Below are 19,897 nucleotides of genomic sequence, written 5' to 3' on the forward strand. Positions count from 1 at the left end.
CACACACACGCACACACACACACCCATTCCTCTGCCACAACCGCTGTGAGCAACTGGAAACACAGCTAGTTTGGTTATCTCCAAAAACAACACATTACCTGCCAAAAGCCATTATCTGTCAGGGGTAAAGGGTTACGCTGATATGACCAGGAGCCACTTGAAGTAGGTCTCTGGAATTTCAGAAATGTGGAAGCCGTGACCCCCCCCACCCTCCACCCCCCCTTCACCCCCTCTTTTGGCCACCGTTGTCATCAGACCCAGACTGCTAAACCTGTTAGCCGATCCCCAAGGTCTGGAAAAGCTACTTGGAGAATACCTTGCCCGGGGGGGGGGGGGGTCGCCCAAAAACATTAGCCTGGGATGGTAGATTTATACAACCCAAAAACATTAGGGTAGGTGAGTGGAAAGGCTGGAGGCCAGAAGGTGGCTGGTTCCAATCCTGGACCGACTGGGGGAAGTGAGTGAGAAAAGAGGTGAAGGTCTCCCCTCCCTCAACATCTACCACTGATCTGACCTTTCCCAAGGCACTAAACCCTCACATCACTGTGGTGGAGCTGCTCAGAGGTCAGCAGTGGAAGAGTGTGGTTGTAGGGCAGCTTCCAGGTGTGAATGTGTTAAAACTGTATGAATGTAACACAGGTGGCACTGCTGAAAACAAGCATGGTGTTCAGCAAACTTTCCCTATATGGATAACGGTTGAATAAACCAACCAAAACATTAGGATGCAATAGAAAAACTAACCTAAAATATGAGGGTCAGTAACTAGCAGTAAGATCCAAAACCATATGGATAGTAAGATAATAAGATTGGATTATGGATTATTATGGATAATAAGAAAAACTATCCCAAAACCTTGAGTGAAGTTACCGGCACCTACCCAAAACCTCAGGATGTGTTAGTAGAAAAATGTTCCAAAAACCTTAAGATAGGCAAGAGGATAGAGCCAAAAAACTATGGATTCTAGTGCAAAAGGATTTCAAAAACTGAGTCTAGAGCACTAGCAAAACTACCCCAAAACGTTAGGCTGGCATACTAGCTAAAGTACCCCAAAACCTTAGCACAGAGTACTAGCAAAACTACCCAAAAACCTTAGGCTGGGGTACTAGCAAAACTACCTCAAAACTTAAGCAAAACTACCCCAAAACCTTAGGAGGGCATATGAGAAAACCTAAATCTCAGACTAAGGTCCAAGCAAAACTACCCCAAAACCTTAGGAGGGCATATGAGAAAACCTAAATCTCAGACTAAGGTCCAAGCAAAACTACCCCAAAACCTTAGGAGGGCATATGAGAAAACCTAAATCTTAGACTAAGGTCCGAGCAAATCCACCCCAAAACCTTAGACCAAGGTCCTAGCAATCAGTCCTGATTGTGAGGTTTCTATTTCAGGTCAGGAACTGTTTGTACTATGGAGTTGGCGGTGAGCTGTGCATGTTTATGTACACTGCACTAAACAGGACACACACTCTTAGCAGAATGAAATGAACTCTGGCTTGGCTACGATGCACACGCGTAAACATGTGAAAATCGACTGCAGTCTATACAGAGTGAGCTGTGAGCCCCCCTACACCTGGAAGCTGGCGGAGAAACAGTCAGTCAGACAGGAAGAAACACATCTGACTCTCTCTCTCTCTCTCTCTCTATCGGACCGTCTGTCTGCCAGACCGCCGCTGGTCGGAACAAATCCACTTCCTCCCTCGCATCACGTTTTCCACTCGTCCCATCACAACAGAAAGAGGATGCTGAAGGGTGTGTGTGTGTGTGTGTGTGTGCAGATAAAAATGCATGCATGCACACAGTCCAGGTGTCAAAGCCTCAACTCCTCTATACAGAGACGTGACTGAAATGCTGCGATAACTGCAGCAGCATTACAAGACATCAGGTATTAGAAAACCTTCTTATTAGGATTAACCCAACTTAACATAACAACGCCGACCTGACATTGTGTATTTCCAACGGGGAAAATCGTATTTGGTGTCATGTTTTGCCCTACAAGCTCAAAGTCAGTAACACACACACACACACACACACCGTCCCACTCAGTACCACACTCCCACTTCCCCTATGACCTCATTTACTCCCCTCTCTCCCTGCTATTTTAAACCCATTTTATTTCCCTCGCTTGTTATTCTTCTTCTATTTTTTTATACCACGATCATTTCGATTCTGCTTTGTCTTTGCTTGTTATCTTGAATTTTTTGTTTGTTTGATTCAAGGTGAAGTGGTTTTATAAGCTCCTTGGGGATTTTTTTTTTTCATCTTGCCTGCATAAATTGGTAATTTCCATCTTGTTTGTCTGCGTTTTTATAATCTTTGTGTGTTTTATCACTGCGGAACAAAACTGAACTACACTAAACTAAAATTAAACTAAAACTGAGTCCTAAACTGAGCTCAAAGTCAGCCCTGCACCAACTGTAATGAAAGACAAACAGCGGCGGCTGGTCGCTGGCGGCGCGACCAAACATCACCCTCCTGTCCAAAACAAATAACTGTCGCTCATCACACACACACACACACACACACACACACACACACACACACAGAGCCTGATCCTCCCTCCCCCACCGCTCCTGCCTTGACAAACACACAACAGAGAGAGGGGGAGAGACGCAGAGAGGGAAGAGGTGTCAAAATCAATGTGAATCTATCTATCTATCCACCTAGGAATCGCATGAAGTGTTCCTGCTCACACGTTTACACACAAGGAATCTAGTGTAAAAGGGAGAGAGACGCAGACAGATGAGAGGGGGAAGAGGCACAGAGGGAGAGAGCAGATAGAACTCAAAATCAATGTGAATCTATCTCTCCTATCTAGGATTTATGCACAGACTGAAAGCCCACGTGTGTGAAAATGGGAAATCCTGTAGCGAGATAAAGAGAGGAGAGAGACAGAGAAAGATGGAGTAGTTCAAAGGTCAACATCTGTATGGATCCATCTATCCACCTGGGGATTATGCACAAAATGCCCCGATATTCACAGGTCAACTCCTGCCTGAGATGAATGGAGAGAAAATGAAGAGGTAAGACAGAGATGATGTTAAGCCTGCTTCTTTACCGTCTGCGTTCGCTCCGTTCATGCTCTCGGTGCTGGACTGGGACAGCGCCATCCTCTTGCTCCTGCGGAGGGATCGGTTGGTGCTGGGGCTTCCCAGCGGCGTGGAGGTGGACGCCCCGTCCCTCCTGGAGAAGATCCCGCTGAAGAATCGCACCAAGCGCCTCTCGTGCCCGCTGGAGCGCCCTCCTCCGCCCCGCAGGAGGAAGCCCCCTCCCGAGCCGTCCTTCTCGGCCGCCAGCCTCTGCAGGTCGCTGTTGTCCAGCGTGCGGTTCTTGCCGCCGCGGGCCCTCTCCCAGCGGCTCAGCTCCGACATGGAGTCCGTCTTGTTGAGCACGGCGCCCATCTCCAGCGTCCTGCTCTTCTCCCTGGGCGGCCCGGCTTGGCGGCAGGACGGGTTCTGGAACACGGTGGCGTCCCGGTCGTCCCTCTCGCCGCCGCCGTCGGCCCCGGCGTCCCGGCCGATGCAGCCGGAGCTGCTGTGGTGTTTGTCCTTGGAGAGAGCGCGGAGCCGCAGCAGCTCGCCGCCCGTCCAGTGCCTGAAGCTGAAGCTGCGGCGCAGCAGGCCGGGGTGCCGCTTCAGAGGGGGAGTTTCGGGGGAGACTTTGGCCGCTTTCCCGTTGCTTTTGGAGTGGGACAGTTTGCCGTCCCCGTTCAGAGGAGGAGGCTCGGAGCTCCTCTCCTCCGTGCTCTTGGCTTTCAAGAGTCTCTTCTTTTTATTAATGCTGCCGTTCTCCATGTTCCCAGCGGGGGCTGTTTTGGTAGTTTCAGTGCAAATATCCTCTTTAAGTCTGTCTGAATCCTCTTTTTCCGGTGCCCTGCTCTCCCCCTGCTTCTCCCCCTGCTTCTCCTCCTGGCTCTGCGGTGACGGGGTTTCAGGAGCCTCCCTGCCGTGCTCTGCCAGCGGGCTGGTGGCCGCTTCCTTCAGCTCTTTCTGTAAGTGATGCTTCCTGGATATTTTCAGCCTCCCCAGCTCCAGCTGCCCGGTGCTGAACGTCCGGAAATTCCTCATGTAGCCGTGGGAGGAGGAGAAGTCGTCCGACTCGTCCTCCACCTCCTTCAGCTGCTCCAGCAGGCAGCTCCTCTGGATCTCGGTGGAGCCCTCCCGGCGGTAGGCGCCCACCTTGGGGTTCTCCGGCCGCCGGGGCCCCGAGCCGCCGGCCCCCCCGTCCCCCCCGTCCTCCAAACTCTCCTTCTTCACTAAGGTGAGGGAGATCCGGTAGACAGTCTTCCTTTGTGGCGTGCCCCTCTCCATCCTTTCAGCGTAGTTGCCGTCAAGAAGGTACATCCCTAATGAAGAATCCTATAGGGACGTTAAGTGTGTCTGTGGGACCTAACAGTGAGTTTATAATGAGCTTATTGCACTTTACAGTATTTTTTATCTTCTATGGTTTATCTTCTATAGTGTTGCTATAATACTTGTATAGTATCCTTGTGAAATTTACTTTAGGATTTACTATAGCTCTGTTCTGTAAGGTAATCTTTGGAGACAGAGTGATATGATGTGCAAGAGGGCAAAATGTAACCTGGAATGGGTAAATTAACTCCAAACCTTGACAAATCGTTCCGACACTGATGGCTAAGCGGGTTGGACGGCAGTAGAAAAAGCAAAGGGGGCAATAACTGACTATTCCTTCATCCAGATGTGCAAATAGACGGGACTGTGGCGGCGGAAATACATTCCGTGTCCATCCCAGCGGAATTCAAACTGGCAACAAATGTAACAAACAGGCAAAACAGGCGCGTCCTCTCTCCGTTTTACAGCAGCGTGTCCGACCGCGCTCGCTCCATAAAAACCGGGGCGATCCCGTCATTTAAAAACACTTTTCTCCCCGCAGAGAAAGTCCTTACCGTCGGGACTCCTTCACCGTTTTTCCCGCACCGGGTCCCGTTGACAGCTCAGGCTCCTGCTCCGACATCCGCGCCTCCATTATAAAAAAAAAAAAAAAAAAGGGGGAAAAATATTATTCTAACGCCGCGTCCCGGACGGTGCCAGTGCGTCGTCTCCCATTGTGTGCGCACATCCCCCGCAGCGCAGCCAGCTTGCTCTCCGCCGCTGATCAAGTGCTCGGCTTTTCCTCAAACCGGCTTCGATTGTGATTCAAATGGGTCTGGATTTACAGCCGAGGAACCGAGCCGGGCCCTCCCCCTCCCCTCCAACACTCGCTGGTAACCCCCTGGAAGCAAGAAAGGCAGCGACGGTCCCGTACCCTCCGCTCCTCCACCTCTCTGCCCGGACTCTCATCACACTCGACACACGGACACGGATCATCCAAGAGCAGGAGGGCCGATGGGAAAACACGGAGCGGAGTCCGTGCACAGACTGGATCTGGATTTCCAACGTGCCGTTTTAAAGGAAAAATCCACCCCAAAACATTTTAACACTTAAAAACAGCTATATACCTTTCATTTCTGGGTCCATTTTGATATTTGGTGTATTTTTTTTATTCGTGCAGAATGCAGTTCGATATGAGAAAATGTTTCAGGATGTAAAACATCAGCGGTAAACGTCAGTCCCTCAGAATCAAAGAGCGAGGGCTTCTTTCTAGAGCCGCCATTTTGCACCGAGAGACGTTCAACAATCATACAGGGAGAAATCCATCGTAGAAGAGGAGAGAGACCAGTTTCTCCACCCACAGGAGCAGGAGAGAGACCAGAATGCACTGCAGCTATAAGCCATATCGTGTTTACAGCGAGAGACACAACTCAAAAAACATCTCTCTTGCTCCTACTATGCCATCGTTACTGCTATCGCTCTCTCCACCTACATGTGTTACCCACAGCTGAGTGCAAAAAGTTCACGTCCGTTCTCTGGTGGTTGTCGAAAAGCATTCTGGGAAATGTAGGAAATCACTAACTGCAGTAGAAGTAGATGAAGCAGGTTGAGGGAATCATCACAAAATAACTCCTGGAATGCAGTGATGATATCTAACAGTGTAAGAGGTTTTTTTGGGGGTATTTGGATTATGCTCACTAGTATTTCAGTAGTATTTGTTCCATGCTCTTCCCTTTGAGCTACACAGGGAATTGAACCCCTAACCCTGGCAGCATTAGTGCCTTGCTCATTCAACTAAATACTCTTCCTGGTGCATTATGCTCAAAGTACATCCACAGCACATGTGAGGAATATGACTTGCTGTGGACAGCTGAAGCATCTTTGACCAAAACACAAAATGACATTAATGTAATGATTTATATTCCCATAGAGACGACAATGTTACGAGCAGATATATCACAGACAAGTTAGCAAATACAACTGTGTTTTCAATGGAAGTCAAAAATCAATTAATTATGAGATATCGAAGACTGTTTTGTAATTAAAATAATCCCTCTGGAACTGAAACAGAAAACTCATAAGCATCCACGTTATTGCTTTCTCATTCGGCATCATCGGAGCTTGTATTTAGGGCAGTGGGACATCAACAACATCCACGGGACGCAGAAACTCCACTCCGGGATTTGCGGTTTGCTTCGATTTCCATAAAAAGGCGGAGCTTGCCTTCCCCTCTCTGTCTATCAAGCTGTTTAAAGCCTCCCGGGCAGCCATGGAGGTTCAAACACACACACGGTGATATCATATCTGCAGCACAAGCGTGCAAATACCAGCCCCGTTACACAGACTACGTTATGAGTGTGGATTACAGGTTTCATTAGTCTGATCCAGGACCAGATACTCCGCTTCAGTTTGATGCCAAATTCCTGAATGGAGCCTGGACTGTAATCAAACCCCAGCTTGGAATACAAAGAGAGCCATTTTCAACAAACTATTTACAGCCTCGTTTAAACCGCTGAGATTTCTCTACCAACTGAAAATCTCTGCTGCATGTACACAGGGATGCACACACACACACACACACACACACACTCTTAGACACTATATTTCAGTTCCCCTGGTCTACAGGTCCGTCAGCACTTTCTTTCATCCTCTCCCTCTTTCTATTTACCCCTCCCTCCCTCCATCCATCTCAGGGGAGGCTGGTGGGCGTTGGGGAGATTAGCCCCCCACCCCACACACACACACACACACACACACACACACACACACACACACACACACACACACCAACCTACCCACCCCTCGCCTTCAAACTTGGCCTCTGACGCCTTCTGGATTATGAGTGAGATTAGCCGAGATTAGAGAAGGAGCCATCGGTAACTTTCTCTCACACCTCGCTTCATGGGAGTACACACACACACACACACACACACACACACACACACACACACACACACTCACTTCTCATCTCTTCCCTGGTTAATTTACTCTCGCTCTTTTCCTCCCACTCTCTCCCCCCACCTTGTGGTTTTGTCTGTAGATACAGATGTGGTTTCTGAACGCATGACAGCCGACATCAAACGCACCTTCAAAAGGCCTCAACCTGACAACTGCATTAGCGGGACATGAAAGTAGAAGCTCCTGATATGAAAGCAGAAGCTCCTGATGCGGTAACTTCCCTATCCACCGCACACCTCCTGCCTAACAGATGCTATAATACTCTAAAAATGTGGTTGGCTGGTAAAATGGTACAAGTGGCCGGTGAATTTGGGGATTTTCAAGCCACTGTGGCCGCAAGACAAAGAAACTTTCCCGTCCTGCTTTTACACAATGAATATAAGCCTTTAGATAATGAGATTGGAAACATCACACATTTGAAAATGTATTGGGAGCGGCTCCACGTGGCGATGGCAAATTACACGCCTGCGTGGGCCGCGCCGCCGCGACATCAAACGCGCCTCCCGAGCCTTTCATCCCGGCCAAGCGGCCCGTCACCGGCTAGATACCCGACCTCAAAGCTCTGCTGTTGCACATCGCTCCCAAAGTGTCGTGTGACGCCGCCGGTAGTGAAGCCATTTTGTCGCAGAAGAGGCCTGTCATGTAGCGTTGTTACCGGGAGGTGACGAGGAGGGACGCGCCGCCATGTTGGAGGACAGACTGGAACGTTATCACCTCTTCCTCCGTGACCAAACAACGGAAAAAAATCATTTCTTCAAAAAGTTAAACCGATGGAATATGAGTCAGGGAGAGAAAGGCAGTTTGATTGGATGGGAGAGGTGCGGAGGGGCGGGATTGTTCAAAAATCTGTGATGGTTTTATTGGTTAGAAATGTATATTTACGCCTCCTGGTGCAGCGTGATGTCACCATTAAAGATACTCTGTTTTCTAAGAAGTAAAACTAATGGGAGTTCATTTCATGGGGACTTTAAGTCACCGGTCACAGGCACAATTTAACAGCGTTTGAGAATGGCACAGCTTCTTCATTCTACAACAACTCTTAAATTCTAGGCTTGGAGAAATAACAATCCCAAATATTCAACTATTTCCAGCAGCAACCGTTCTAAACAAAATGGAATGGACTTAAATGTTTCAGTACGATCAAATCCTATGATTATTAATTGTGAAATCTGAAGTCGCGGTGTAGAGTGTGCAGCCTCTACTCTGTTCCTCCTTATTTACGGCCTTAGAAGACAAAGGGACCTCCCTAATTGCAGACCAGACCATGAAAGCTGCCTCAATTAGCCCGGTTTGAAGTGTGCCGGGGAGGGGTGGGGGGCGAGGGGGCGAGGGGGCGAGGAGGCGACCACCTGTCCTCCACACAGCCATATCAAGCGCACACTTCACCAACTGAGTCGTATGCAAATTAGAGCTGCATATTAACGACGGTGGAAAAAAAAAAAAAGAAGAAGAAGAAAAAAGAAAAACGGCATTCTTTTGCTGAATTTTGCGTTAAAAACTGCAGCGCATGTGGATACAGCTTTTTCTGCCTGGTTTGGTTTTGTCAGCAGTTGAAATAATACAATGTGAGGGTGACAAATGAGATGCTAATGCAGAGGATTTACTCTTTGTAGTTAGTAGGTCAGGGATTCTGCAGAGCATCACAGAACACCGTTTAGAGGAACATCCGACACATCTTTCCCTCTGATAACAGGGAAAAAAAAAAACATTTCACGTTTCAGGCATTTAGCTGACGCTCTCATCCGCAGCGGCTTACAGTGAGAGAGCGGGCTGGGGTTAAGTGTCTTGCTCGAGGGCACTTTGTCAGGAAGGAGACGACAGGCTGAACTTCTGATGCCAATCTGCTTCCCCAAAACTGCAGCCTCTTGCAATCTGCAGCATGCAGCAGGGTAGGAAATGATCAAGTAATCGAAACAAAAATTGAAATAGCAAAATATGAACTTGTGCAATTTCCAAATCACAGAAGCTGCAGTTAACTGTTTAAGAGAGAGTTGTGTCCAAAATGGATTTCTGAACAAAGTGCTTTGGGTAGGTTAGGCTATGTAGAATAGGTAGATTGTTTGTCTTGCTAAATCTGCTCCTCCCTATCTTGTGTTTTTCGCTATGTTTGTCCTACATAATTTTGTTCACCACTGATTGTGTTTAGTTAGATCTAGCTAGACACGTTCTCTGTAAAGTCCTCTGAGACATGCTTGTGATAAAGGGCTATATAAATAAACTTGACTTGACTTGACTTGACTTTTGGAGCTGCAGGTAATCTTTGGTCCATGAATCAAAACCTTTCATCAGACTCAAACTCAGTAAATCCTGCACACTGACATCTAGTTTTTTTTTTTTTTTACAAAATCACTTTTCTTTAAACAATTTAAAAGTTCTAAAAAAAATGTATGACAAGAAAAACTTGTGATGATATGGATCGCAGTTTAAATCACAATTGCAATATTCTGTCAAATAATTGCACTAATTTTTATTTTTTTGTCAGAATCTTTCAGCTCTAGCAGGAAATGACCACAAACTATCAGTCAAATGCTGCTAAATCTTTGCTGCTGCTCTTCTTCTGGCTGCTAAAATGGCGAAAGCGGCTGATGAATTGTGGGACGCACCAGTCACCGTGTAGCCTGTAGGTAACAAGGTTAGCCGACCACCAACTCCGATGGTCAATACTGCAATTTTTCAATTTGTTTTTCGATTGATCGTGCCGCCCCGATGCAAATCACCACGAGGAAACTGACACAAGGTCAAGCCGCGTGCACACAACACATTGGTGCCTAAGGCGAGGCAGCGCTATTATCTTGATGTAGGTTATGTGTGTGTGTAGTCACTGCTCCAAAACAGCTTGAGTTACTGGGTCTGGTAGTGGGAAGCAGAGGAGGTCACTGAGGTAGAGAAGTGTAACAGAATATGGTCCTAGGTATCATTTAGTGGTGAAAGTATCATTTCTGCAGTGCAAATCTGTCAGCTACAGAAAGAGTTTGGGGAACCTTTAAATGTAAACTGAGCAAGGCATCGCGCCGCAAGCAAGTACGGCTGTTTTTCTACTCCCCCTCCTCTCGTTTTTACTCTCTCTCTCTCTCTCTCTTTCTCCATCCCTCTCTCTCTCTCTCTCTCCGGGGGCGGACAGATCGGGCTGTAATTGCGGCGTAACCCAGGCTGAGCTGGAGTGAAATCTGTGAAAGCATGCAGAGGGGAAAGGCCAGCGCCTCCTGACTGCGCCGGTCAGCCCCTTCAGACGGCAGTTTGAGCTGCAGAGTTTATTCAACTCGACAGTAACAGAAGCAGGGACTCGTTTATCCCCGCTGCTGTTAGACTGCTGAACTTATATAGTGTCTCGTGACTGTATAACAGCATTGTGTTCTGCACTGGTTACTGCACTGTGTGGAGTTATTGACTCCCTGTCCGGGCTTATCAATCAGTAATCAAGTTTGTCCTTGTAGTCACGAGAAAACAGCGTTTGGATGGTGTGTTGCTTCTGTAATGCGACCGACGACTGGTTGAAACAAGGACTGTTTCAAGTGTGTAAAAATGTTTTATGTAAAATCTTGAAATGTCACAAATTTCAAATTCTTCAAAATGAATAAATTCCAGTCACCAGGACGCAACCATGGTGTTTTATGAAGAGGAAACATGGTTTTCAGGCGTGAAAAACACCCGAAAACACACTACAGTACGATGGGGTGTTCAAAAATCAGTGATGATATTATTGGTTGGAATTTTTCACTAAAACGTAAGTAAAAGAAATGGGATTTTGATAAAAAAAATACAAGATTTTTTTCATTTCATTGTGACTTTAAGGTACATGCTGTGAATACCTGCTTTTGTTATGTTTTTAGGTTATGTGTTTTATTGTGTTTTATTATGTGTCTATGTACTATAAACCCTGCCAGCAAACCTAATCTCCCTCAAGCGACCATAAAGTTTGAATCAAACTGAAATGAATTGAATTTACCCAAAGGTCTGCACGGGCTTTAATCTGTCCGGAGGTCCCTGGAGAGACAGAGGGCCTTATCAGGGCCCGCAGCCTGCAGCTTGTACCCCCCCCCCCCCCAGGCCCCCCCTCTGTCTGGATCACCACCAACACATCAGCTCCCACATCTACTACAGGGAATAGCAGGTTTCTGCTGGTCAGAGTGGAGGTCAGTCTGATTTTGACTACGGAAAGCAGGTGGAAATTTGAAATGGAGATTATGAGCCTGGCTGGGCTAACCGATCTGTCCGGGGTGAACTACAGGAGGCAGGTGGAAACCCAAAACTGAGATGAAAAACGAAGCGAGATCAGTCGGAAAATAATGTAGGATGGTTGTTTGATGGTTTGTTTGATCAAGTTAAATGTAAGACTTTAAAAGACATCTTCAATGGCAGTTAGAGTTAAATATAAGTCCACTTTGCAAGTGAAGTGAACATGAAAGACAGCAAACCAAGAAACCGCAACATTTTCAAGATCTCCAAATCTGAGTATTCAAGGAACTTTTGAAGGCTTGAATTTAGATAATCAAAATCAATCATTTTAAGACTTGCAGACACCCTGTAATGAAGGCTTAAAGGCATTAAAGTCCTTTAAATGTAAATTAAAGCTCTAGACAACCGGACAGCGGAGCAGAGGAGTGAGCAGGTAGAGGGGTCTTCAACCGGACGACTCGAGTTCCCAGAATCCCTACCTGCTTCACAGACTCTGATCTGCAGCTGACCCTGACCTTTGACCCCCCTGGGGAGGAAGGGAGGGGGGCAGGAGAAAAGAGAATGTCACCAGGGGATGAAAAAACTATCATGAAAAGACAAATTAAAGCTGCACAAGGCAATTTCATTTGCTGCCGGCAATAACTGGAACTATGAATTTTGAGGACTTCATTACCCAGAATTCAGCGCTCACTCGCTGCTGTTTAGGAGACACTTTTTCACTTCCTGATTTCCCACCAGTGACCACACCTGACACCCAAATATTAATAATGGCAATTTGGGCAAATAGGGCGAATCTACGCCGTCTCAATTAGGTAGGGGTGGGATGAGGGAGAGAGGGAGAGAGGGAGAAAGTGAGTGTGTGTGAGAGAGAGAGAGAGAGAGAGAGAGACAGACAGACAGACAGAGAGGGAGGGAGGGAGAGAGAGAGGGAGAAAGTGAGTGTGTGAGAGAGAGAGAGAGAGACAGACAGAGAGGGAGGGAGGGAGGGAGAGAGAGAGGGAGAAAGTGAGTGTGTGTGAGAGAGAGAGAGAGGGACAGATGGTGAGGGAGGGAGGGAGAGAGAGAGAGGGAGAAGGTGAGTGTGTGAGAGAGAGAGAGAGAGACAGACAGAGAGAGATAGAGAGAGAAAGAGAGACAGGGAGAGAGAGTGAAAGAGCTCGAAAGGGGGGGAGACAAATAGAAAGAGGGAGGGAGATAGAGAAAGAGAGGGAGGGAGGGAGAGGGAAAGAGACAGTGAGAGAGGAGGAAGAAAGAGAGAGGGAGGAAGAAAGATAGATGGAGGGAGAGAGATGGAGAGAGAGAAAGAAAGAGAGAGGGGAAACAGGGAAGGAAGAGCGAGGCAGAGGCACATAGAGCAAGAGACAGAGAGAGAGAATGAAAGATAGAGAGAGGGAGAGAGGAAGAAAGATGGTATTTTTTCTGCTTACTCTGTCCATCCCACCTCTCCTCTCCTCTGCATGTCTGACAATCCATCCAGCTGCTGCGTCTGCACTCTCTCTCTCTCTCTCTTTCCATCTCTCTCTCTCTCTCTCTCTCTCTCTCTTTCCATCTATCTCTCTCTCTCTCTCTCTGTCTATGTCTCTCTCTCTCTCTCCTGCTCACATGAAATATGTATGCCCATGGCCAGTAGTTATGCAGACAGTAGTGAAGCATGTCTGATTGTGCACGGCTACACACACACACACACAAACCCAAACTTCCACACACACACACACACACACACACACACACACACATCAGGTTAATGAAAACAGATCAGACTTAAACACACATTTTTACATGAACACAAACATCAGGTTAAATGAAATTGCACACACTGGCAACAAGCTTTAACACACTCTCTCTCTCTCTCTCTCTCTCTCTCTCTCTCACACACACACACACACACACACACACACACACAGGTTAAAAAGAAACAAGGTGCCCCCGTGACAGACGTCTTTAACAAACACCCAGCGGGAGTGCGCTCTGCTTAAACATGGTACTCCAAACCCCTCTACTCCTCCCTCCACCCCCCCTCCCCCCTCCCACCCCCCCCCCCCCCCTCCTCCTCCTCCTCCTCCTCCTGCAGGAGTTCAGCTCTTCCCTTCATCAAAGAGCGAGGGAGCGGTAGGAGGCGAGGGGTGGAGGGGGGGGGGGGAGAGAGTCGAGCTTTCATCCCCCCCGCGAGACCGGAGAAAATGGGTCAGTTAGCGGGGAGGTGGGGTGCAGCGGAGGGAGGCCCCCTGCTGGCTGGAGGAGGCACGTCCACACACACACACACACACACACACACACACACACACAAAAACACACACCAAAACATACTAAGAAGCGCAGGGGTTCTTACATTTTACATTTAAAGGCAGAACAGCAGAGAATACAGGAAATGTATGCACATGCACACATGAGAATACACTACTACACACTACTACTACACACACACACACACACGATACGAGGTGCAGGGATATTCTGTATGCACACACACACACACAGGCTGGCAAGAGCTAAGAAACGTGGAGAATACGATACGGGAAATGTGTACACACCTATGTTGGAAGATACTGACACACACACACACACACACACACACACACACACTCAGAGCCTGGTGAGAAGTGCAGAGAATACAGAAAACGCACTAGAAAATGTTGATGGAGTTTCCATTTCTCAGCAGTGTGTGTGTGTGTGTGTGTGTGTGTGTGTGTGCTGTCACTTGCCTGTCAATCAGCTGCCAAGCTGACTGACAGCAGCGCCATCATGTGGCCGACTGTCACATGACATGATTTACATTTCAAAGTCTTACAGGCTGACGCTTAACGAACAAGACCGACAGAAGAATACACTTCAACTCCAAGATGCACTAACATTACAAGTAACTAACAGTAAGGAGGTGGAGGGTCAGAACAGCAGCACTTACACAGTGGTTCTCAACCTGAGGATCGGGACCCCCTAGGTGGTCGTGAGATCATTTTGGGGGGTCGCAAAATGATTTATGGGATAGGAAAAAAACATTTTTCTACAAAACAAATTTCTTATCATGTCTATTTTTGCAGATTTTTCTCTCATTTTTGCTTTTTTCTTGTGAAATACCGAATAGTTTTCAGCCTCTAGGCCTCCACTCATAATGGATCAAATGAAACAACAAATGAAAAGGGAAAATCATTCTTTGGTTGAACTCTCCACGCTTGTGACGCTTCGTTTTAAGGGGTTACGAGCCAAAAAGGTTGAGAAACACTTTGCTAACAGATGTAAGAAATATTCCTTCCAAATACATACAAATGGAGAAGTGACAGTTAGAGAAATGAGAGCCAAGGAGGAAGGTTTTGTTCCCACCAAGCACACTGCAAAAAAATGTCTTAAAAATCATAGTTTCTAGGAAGCAAGTGGAAGAAATCTGCCATTGAAGTGAGAAATTTACACTTAATTAGATCCTACATCAAATGACACGTTAAGCTGGACATTTTCCTAGAGTGTTCCACAGGAAAGAGCGGAGAAGAAAACATATTTCTGTGCTTACCTGTGATGAGTGACAGCCGGCAGGACAGGACCAGGACGGCATGAGGAGAGAAAGAGAGAGAGAGGGAGAGAAGCCAATTAGAGTTTGATTTCTCTGGGGGTCGTCGAAAGGCATTCTGGGAAATGTAAGACATGACTAAATCAAATCACTCCTGGAATGCACTGAGCATCGCGGACTGATGATATATGACAGAATGCAAGGGTGGATTTTTTTCTTTAATTGATTTTTTTTCTCTTTAACACGTCTAACCGTCTCCAGGTTTTCTCCAAAGCAGTTTACAAACCTAAGAATAAAAAAAAAAAGGAGAAAAGCAGAAAGACTGTGAACTAGCTGGTTCTCACAAGAGCTGCCATAAGCAACCAATAACGCATTTATGGGAATAATCACTACTGTGGTTGGAAAACATCTGCTTGGCTGAGGATATCCGTTGTATAAAGCATCATGTCATCATGTTATTATGATTAAAATACACTCCTAGAAATGTAATAACGAGCTGATAAATCCTTGTGACACTTGAAGGAACGTCCAAATGTTTCCCTCCGAGCTAAAGGCCACACAGGATGCTGAAATTTACATGAGGGCGTTTAGCATCTGAATTATGTATTGATGTGGAGCGATGGGTGGCGGTTCTGCTGAGAGCCAATACAACACACACACTGTGTCAACACACACACACACACACACCAAACAGACTGATTAGCCTTGCAAGGGACAGGTGACCTTGAAATGTATTCCACAAACGCTGTGTGTGTTTGTGTGGACTGTATGTGCTTGCATGTGTGTGTGTGTGTGTGTGTTTGTGTACATATTAGAACTGCATGATATTGACAAATAATCATATTGCAATTATTTTGCTGAATATTGCAAATGCGATATAAATTGCAAAACAGTATACAGACACTGATTTTAGATTTTTCAGCAATCAAACCATTTTAATGAAAAACTGAAATGTTGTTGCTGAAGATTTGCTGTTTGAAGACATTTGAAGTTTTTTTTTGCAAATGTGCAATTCAATTTATAGACCAGAAATTGGGCTCAGAACCAGAATATCATGTTTAGGAGTCACTTTTGAGCAGCCACCTTGCGATTTGGAACTAGTACTTCATATTGCAATTTTCTATTTTTTTTTATTCATTGTGCCGCCCTAGTACATACGTGCATATGTTTGTGTGTGCATATATAACACCTCAGAGGCCAGATGCCCTGACACTTCAAAGAGGAGAAGGTAAGATGGAGTGAGTGAATGAATAAGGGGTGAGGAGAAAGGAAAGGAAAGGAAAGGAGGAGAGGAGACAAGAGAGGAGAGGAGAGGAGAGGAGACAAGAGAGGAGAGGAGAGGAGAGGAGAGGAGACAAGAGAGGAGAGGAGAGGAGAGGAGGAGAAACCGGGTGGCCCTGCCCCACCCCGTGTTCCAGACGCTGGTCTGTTGCCATGGTGACCGACCAGGGGCTTGCACGGCTGGCTTGGCACTTGATGGGTGTGTGTGTGTGTGTGTGTGTGTGTGTGTAGAGGTGGGAGGAGGGGGTCTTCCTGGGATGTGATAAGGAGCACAAACCAGCAGCGAAGACACCCAGTACTCTCCCATTAGGAATGAATGGGAGAAGTGGAACCAAGGCTCCGTCGGGTGTTTTGGTCCAAAATGTCTCCATATAAAACTATACTGTGTGTTCCTTCACAGGTTCACCTGACCTCTGACCTCCCTGTGGACGGGGCAACCTTTCTCACTTAAAATAACGTACTACTTATTATTTAAAAAAAGCAACACATCCATTCAATATCTCTAAAATAGACCCAGTTCGTAAAAGTGTTTTCGTTTTGTCATCCAAGAACTTCAGCTACGTAGTATCTTTTAAAAAAGTTCCAAAATTAGTTTGAATTTTGTGTTAGTAGCTATTTCCTTTATTTCTTCTTTATTTCTTTATTACCTGTACTTGACTTACTTTGCTTCTTTGGTATTGTCCGTCAATTGCTGCGGTGGCACCTGGATTTCCCCAAGGGGATCAATAAAGTGCTATCTTATCTTATCTTATCTTATCCTATCTTATCTTATCTTATCTTATCCATCATTTTCTGAAAGTAGGTCTCACTTTTTCAAATAGTGGACGTCTCATTTTGAAACAAAGCGCTTCAATTAGACTTTTGAAGTATTTCAGTGAGTAAAAATAAAAAAAGTAAATTACAGAGATCCTACTAGTTGTTTTCTCTGGGATGTGAAACATGTAAAGCTTTAACTCTCCCTGTTTCAAAGCTACTGTACTCTGAAAGCACAGATGGAGGCCGGTAATTATAAATTCATGAAATGCTGAAAAACAAGTGAAATATCACAATAACCCTGGGACACACACACACACACACACACACACACACACACACACACACACACATCCCTTAAGGAGTATAAGGAGGGAGAAGAGACAGCTGATGTCCAAAGTCCCATGGGTGGCTAGACTGCCTGTGTGTGTGTGTGTGTGCTGTCAAAATGCTACACAGTTGCCCCCCACCTCTCCGTAGCTCCATCTGTGTGTGTGTATATATATATGCACACAAACTAATGCATAGTAACACTACATGCACACACAAAGAACAACACACACACACAGAAGGGTGTAGAGGTGAAGTGGTGGGGTAAACTGTGTAGCATTTTGACAGCAAACACACACACACACACACACACACACACACACACACACACACACGCCCCCCCTCGTGTCTATTCTAATCCCTGGCTACAATAGGAACCATATGCTCCTCAGGCCAGCGGCTCTACTGCCGAGAGGAGCTGGAGGAACGCTGCGCTGAAACAAGACAGCTCATTGGTCCAAAGCCAGGAAGTGAAGAGCGAGGGGATCCAGGAAAGGGGCGGAGCGGCGGGACAGCTGGGGACAGAGTGATAACAGTACTTAGCCAAATCCCACCGGATTCCCCCCAAAAAGAAGCAGGACTTGGAGAACCCACGGCGAAAATGATGGTTAGAACAAACAGAGCTGAGTATAGAGAAACATACTGTAAGGCAAAGTGGAAACCAGTAGATATAAAAATGATCCAGAAAAACAGCAAATAGACCAGAACCAAACATCACAGAACTGAAGAGTTAGAGAGCATATAATAGAATGCTGAATATAACCATTTTGATAAGAAACAGAACAGAACCAAATAGAACAGAACAGAACCAAATAGAACAGAACAGAACATGGAATAGTATGACATAGAACATTGAAACATAGAACATTGATCTATTTTTTCAACTATTGAAAAAATAGATCAGTACAGAATTGTACACCACAAAACAGCGTAGAAAATAAAGAGAAGAATAGAACAGAATAGAATAGCATAGAATGAAACAGCGCAGAATGAAACAGCATAGAACAGAACAGAGCAGAATAGAAATAGAAGAGAATAGAACAGAATAGTATGGTATAGAATAGAACAGAATAGAATACAACAGAACAGAACAGAACATAATAGAATAGAACAGAATAGAATAGAATACAACAGAACAGAACAGAATAGAATAGAACAGAATAGAATACAACAGAACAGAACAGAACAGAACAGAATAGAATAGAACAGAATAGAATACAACAGAACAGAATAGAATAGAACAGAATAGAATACAACAGAACAGAACAGAACAGAACAGAATAGAATAGAACAGAATAGAATACAACAGAACAGAACAGAACAGAATAGAATAGAAGAGAATAGAATACAACAGAACAGAACAGAACAGAATAGAATAGAACAGAATAGAATACAACAGAACAGAACAGAACAGAATAGAATAGAACAGAATAGAATACAACAGAACAGAACAGAACAGAATAGAATACAACAGAACAGAACAGAACAGAATAGAACAGAATAGAACCGAATAGAATACAACAGAACAGAACAGAACAGAATAGAATAGAACAGAATAGAATACAACAGAACAGAACAGAACAGAATAGAATAGAACAGAATAGAATACAACAGAACAGAACAGAACAGAATAGAATAGAACAGAATAGAATACAACAGAACAGAACAGAACAGAATAGATTAGAACAGAATAGAATACAACAGAACAGAACAGAACAGAATAGAATACAACAGAACAGAAGAGAATATAATAGAATCGAACAGAATAGAATACAACAGAACAGAATGGAATAGAATAGAATAGAATAGAATAGAACAGAATAGAATAGAACAGAATAGAATAGAATACAACAGAACAGAATAGAATACAACAGAATAGAATAGAATAGAACAGAACAGAGTGGAATAGCAGAGAATAAAAACAAACCAAATAAAAACAAAATAGAACAAAACAAAATAAAACAAAACAAAATAAAACAAAACAAAATCAAATGAACCATGTGAGCCCTCCTGTAGCCCAGCAGCCCCCCTGTCCCTCCTCTGCTGCCTTGCTCTCCTCCAGGGGAAACTGGATTTTGACTGGGACCCTCAGCCTGACCAGTTCCACTCAGTTTGTATTGACCGGAGCTGCTGGGAGAACTGGGCCATCCGTCATCATCAGGCTGCTGTCGCCCTCTGGCTGTCAGACTGGGGGACACCTGACCTTCAGCGCCCACTACTGATCTGGGATCAAATATTATCTCTGTAGTTACACACATCCTGCCTCAGCTGTCAGGCTGGGTTTCATTCAAAAAAACACTACAACTACCCTGTCAAGATAACATGGACGACATTAATATCATTCACAGCTACAGTGTTTATGTTTCTCTGCCATTTCTCTTCAGTATATCAACTCCATTCAATTAGTGTTGTTTGACAAGTTGAATTCATCATATTAGCTTACTTGCCGTCTACCAGTAAATGCAAAGAAAATGGCAAAAGTTCTGGTTTGTAGTGGCACAAGGGAAATAATTTTAGGAACTGATTTGTAAACACAGCTAAGTACCGATATTTTAGTATTTGAGTATGCTGAT

At 45.4% G+C, this 19,897-nt stretch overlaps 1 protein-coding gene across 5 annotated transcripts in view; it reads right to left on the minus strand.

Moving 5' to 3' along the window:
• The window catches only part of agap1 (ArfGAP with GTPase domain, ankyrin repeat and PH domain 1), a 201,082-nt gene that overhangs the window by 142,330 nt on the left and 38,855 nt on the right, over positions 1-19,897 (minus strand). For 3 of the 5 annotated variants that reach the window (XM_078291015.1, XM_078291014.1, XM_078291013.1), the window contains exon 1: positions 3,055-4,339. The exons of 1 other annotated variant lie outside the window; for it this stretch is intronic. In XM_078291015.1, the coding sequence (XP_078147141.1) occupies positions 3,055-4,339 (1,285 nt within the window). Of the gene's footprint in view, positions 1-3,054; positions 4,340-19,897 lie in introns of those variants that run through there. One more of the 5 variants, XM_078291016.1, reaches the window with a different exon arrangement.

The sequence above is a fragment of the Centroberyx gerrardi genome, chromosome 21 (genome assembly GCF_048128805.1).
Source record: "Centroberyx gerrardi isolate f3 chromosome 21, fCenGer3.hap1.cur.20231027, whole genome shotgun sequence".
Lineage (NCBI taxonomy): Eukaryota > Metazoa > Chordata > Actinopteri > Beryciformes > Berycidae > Centroberyx > Centroberyx gerrardi.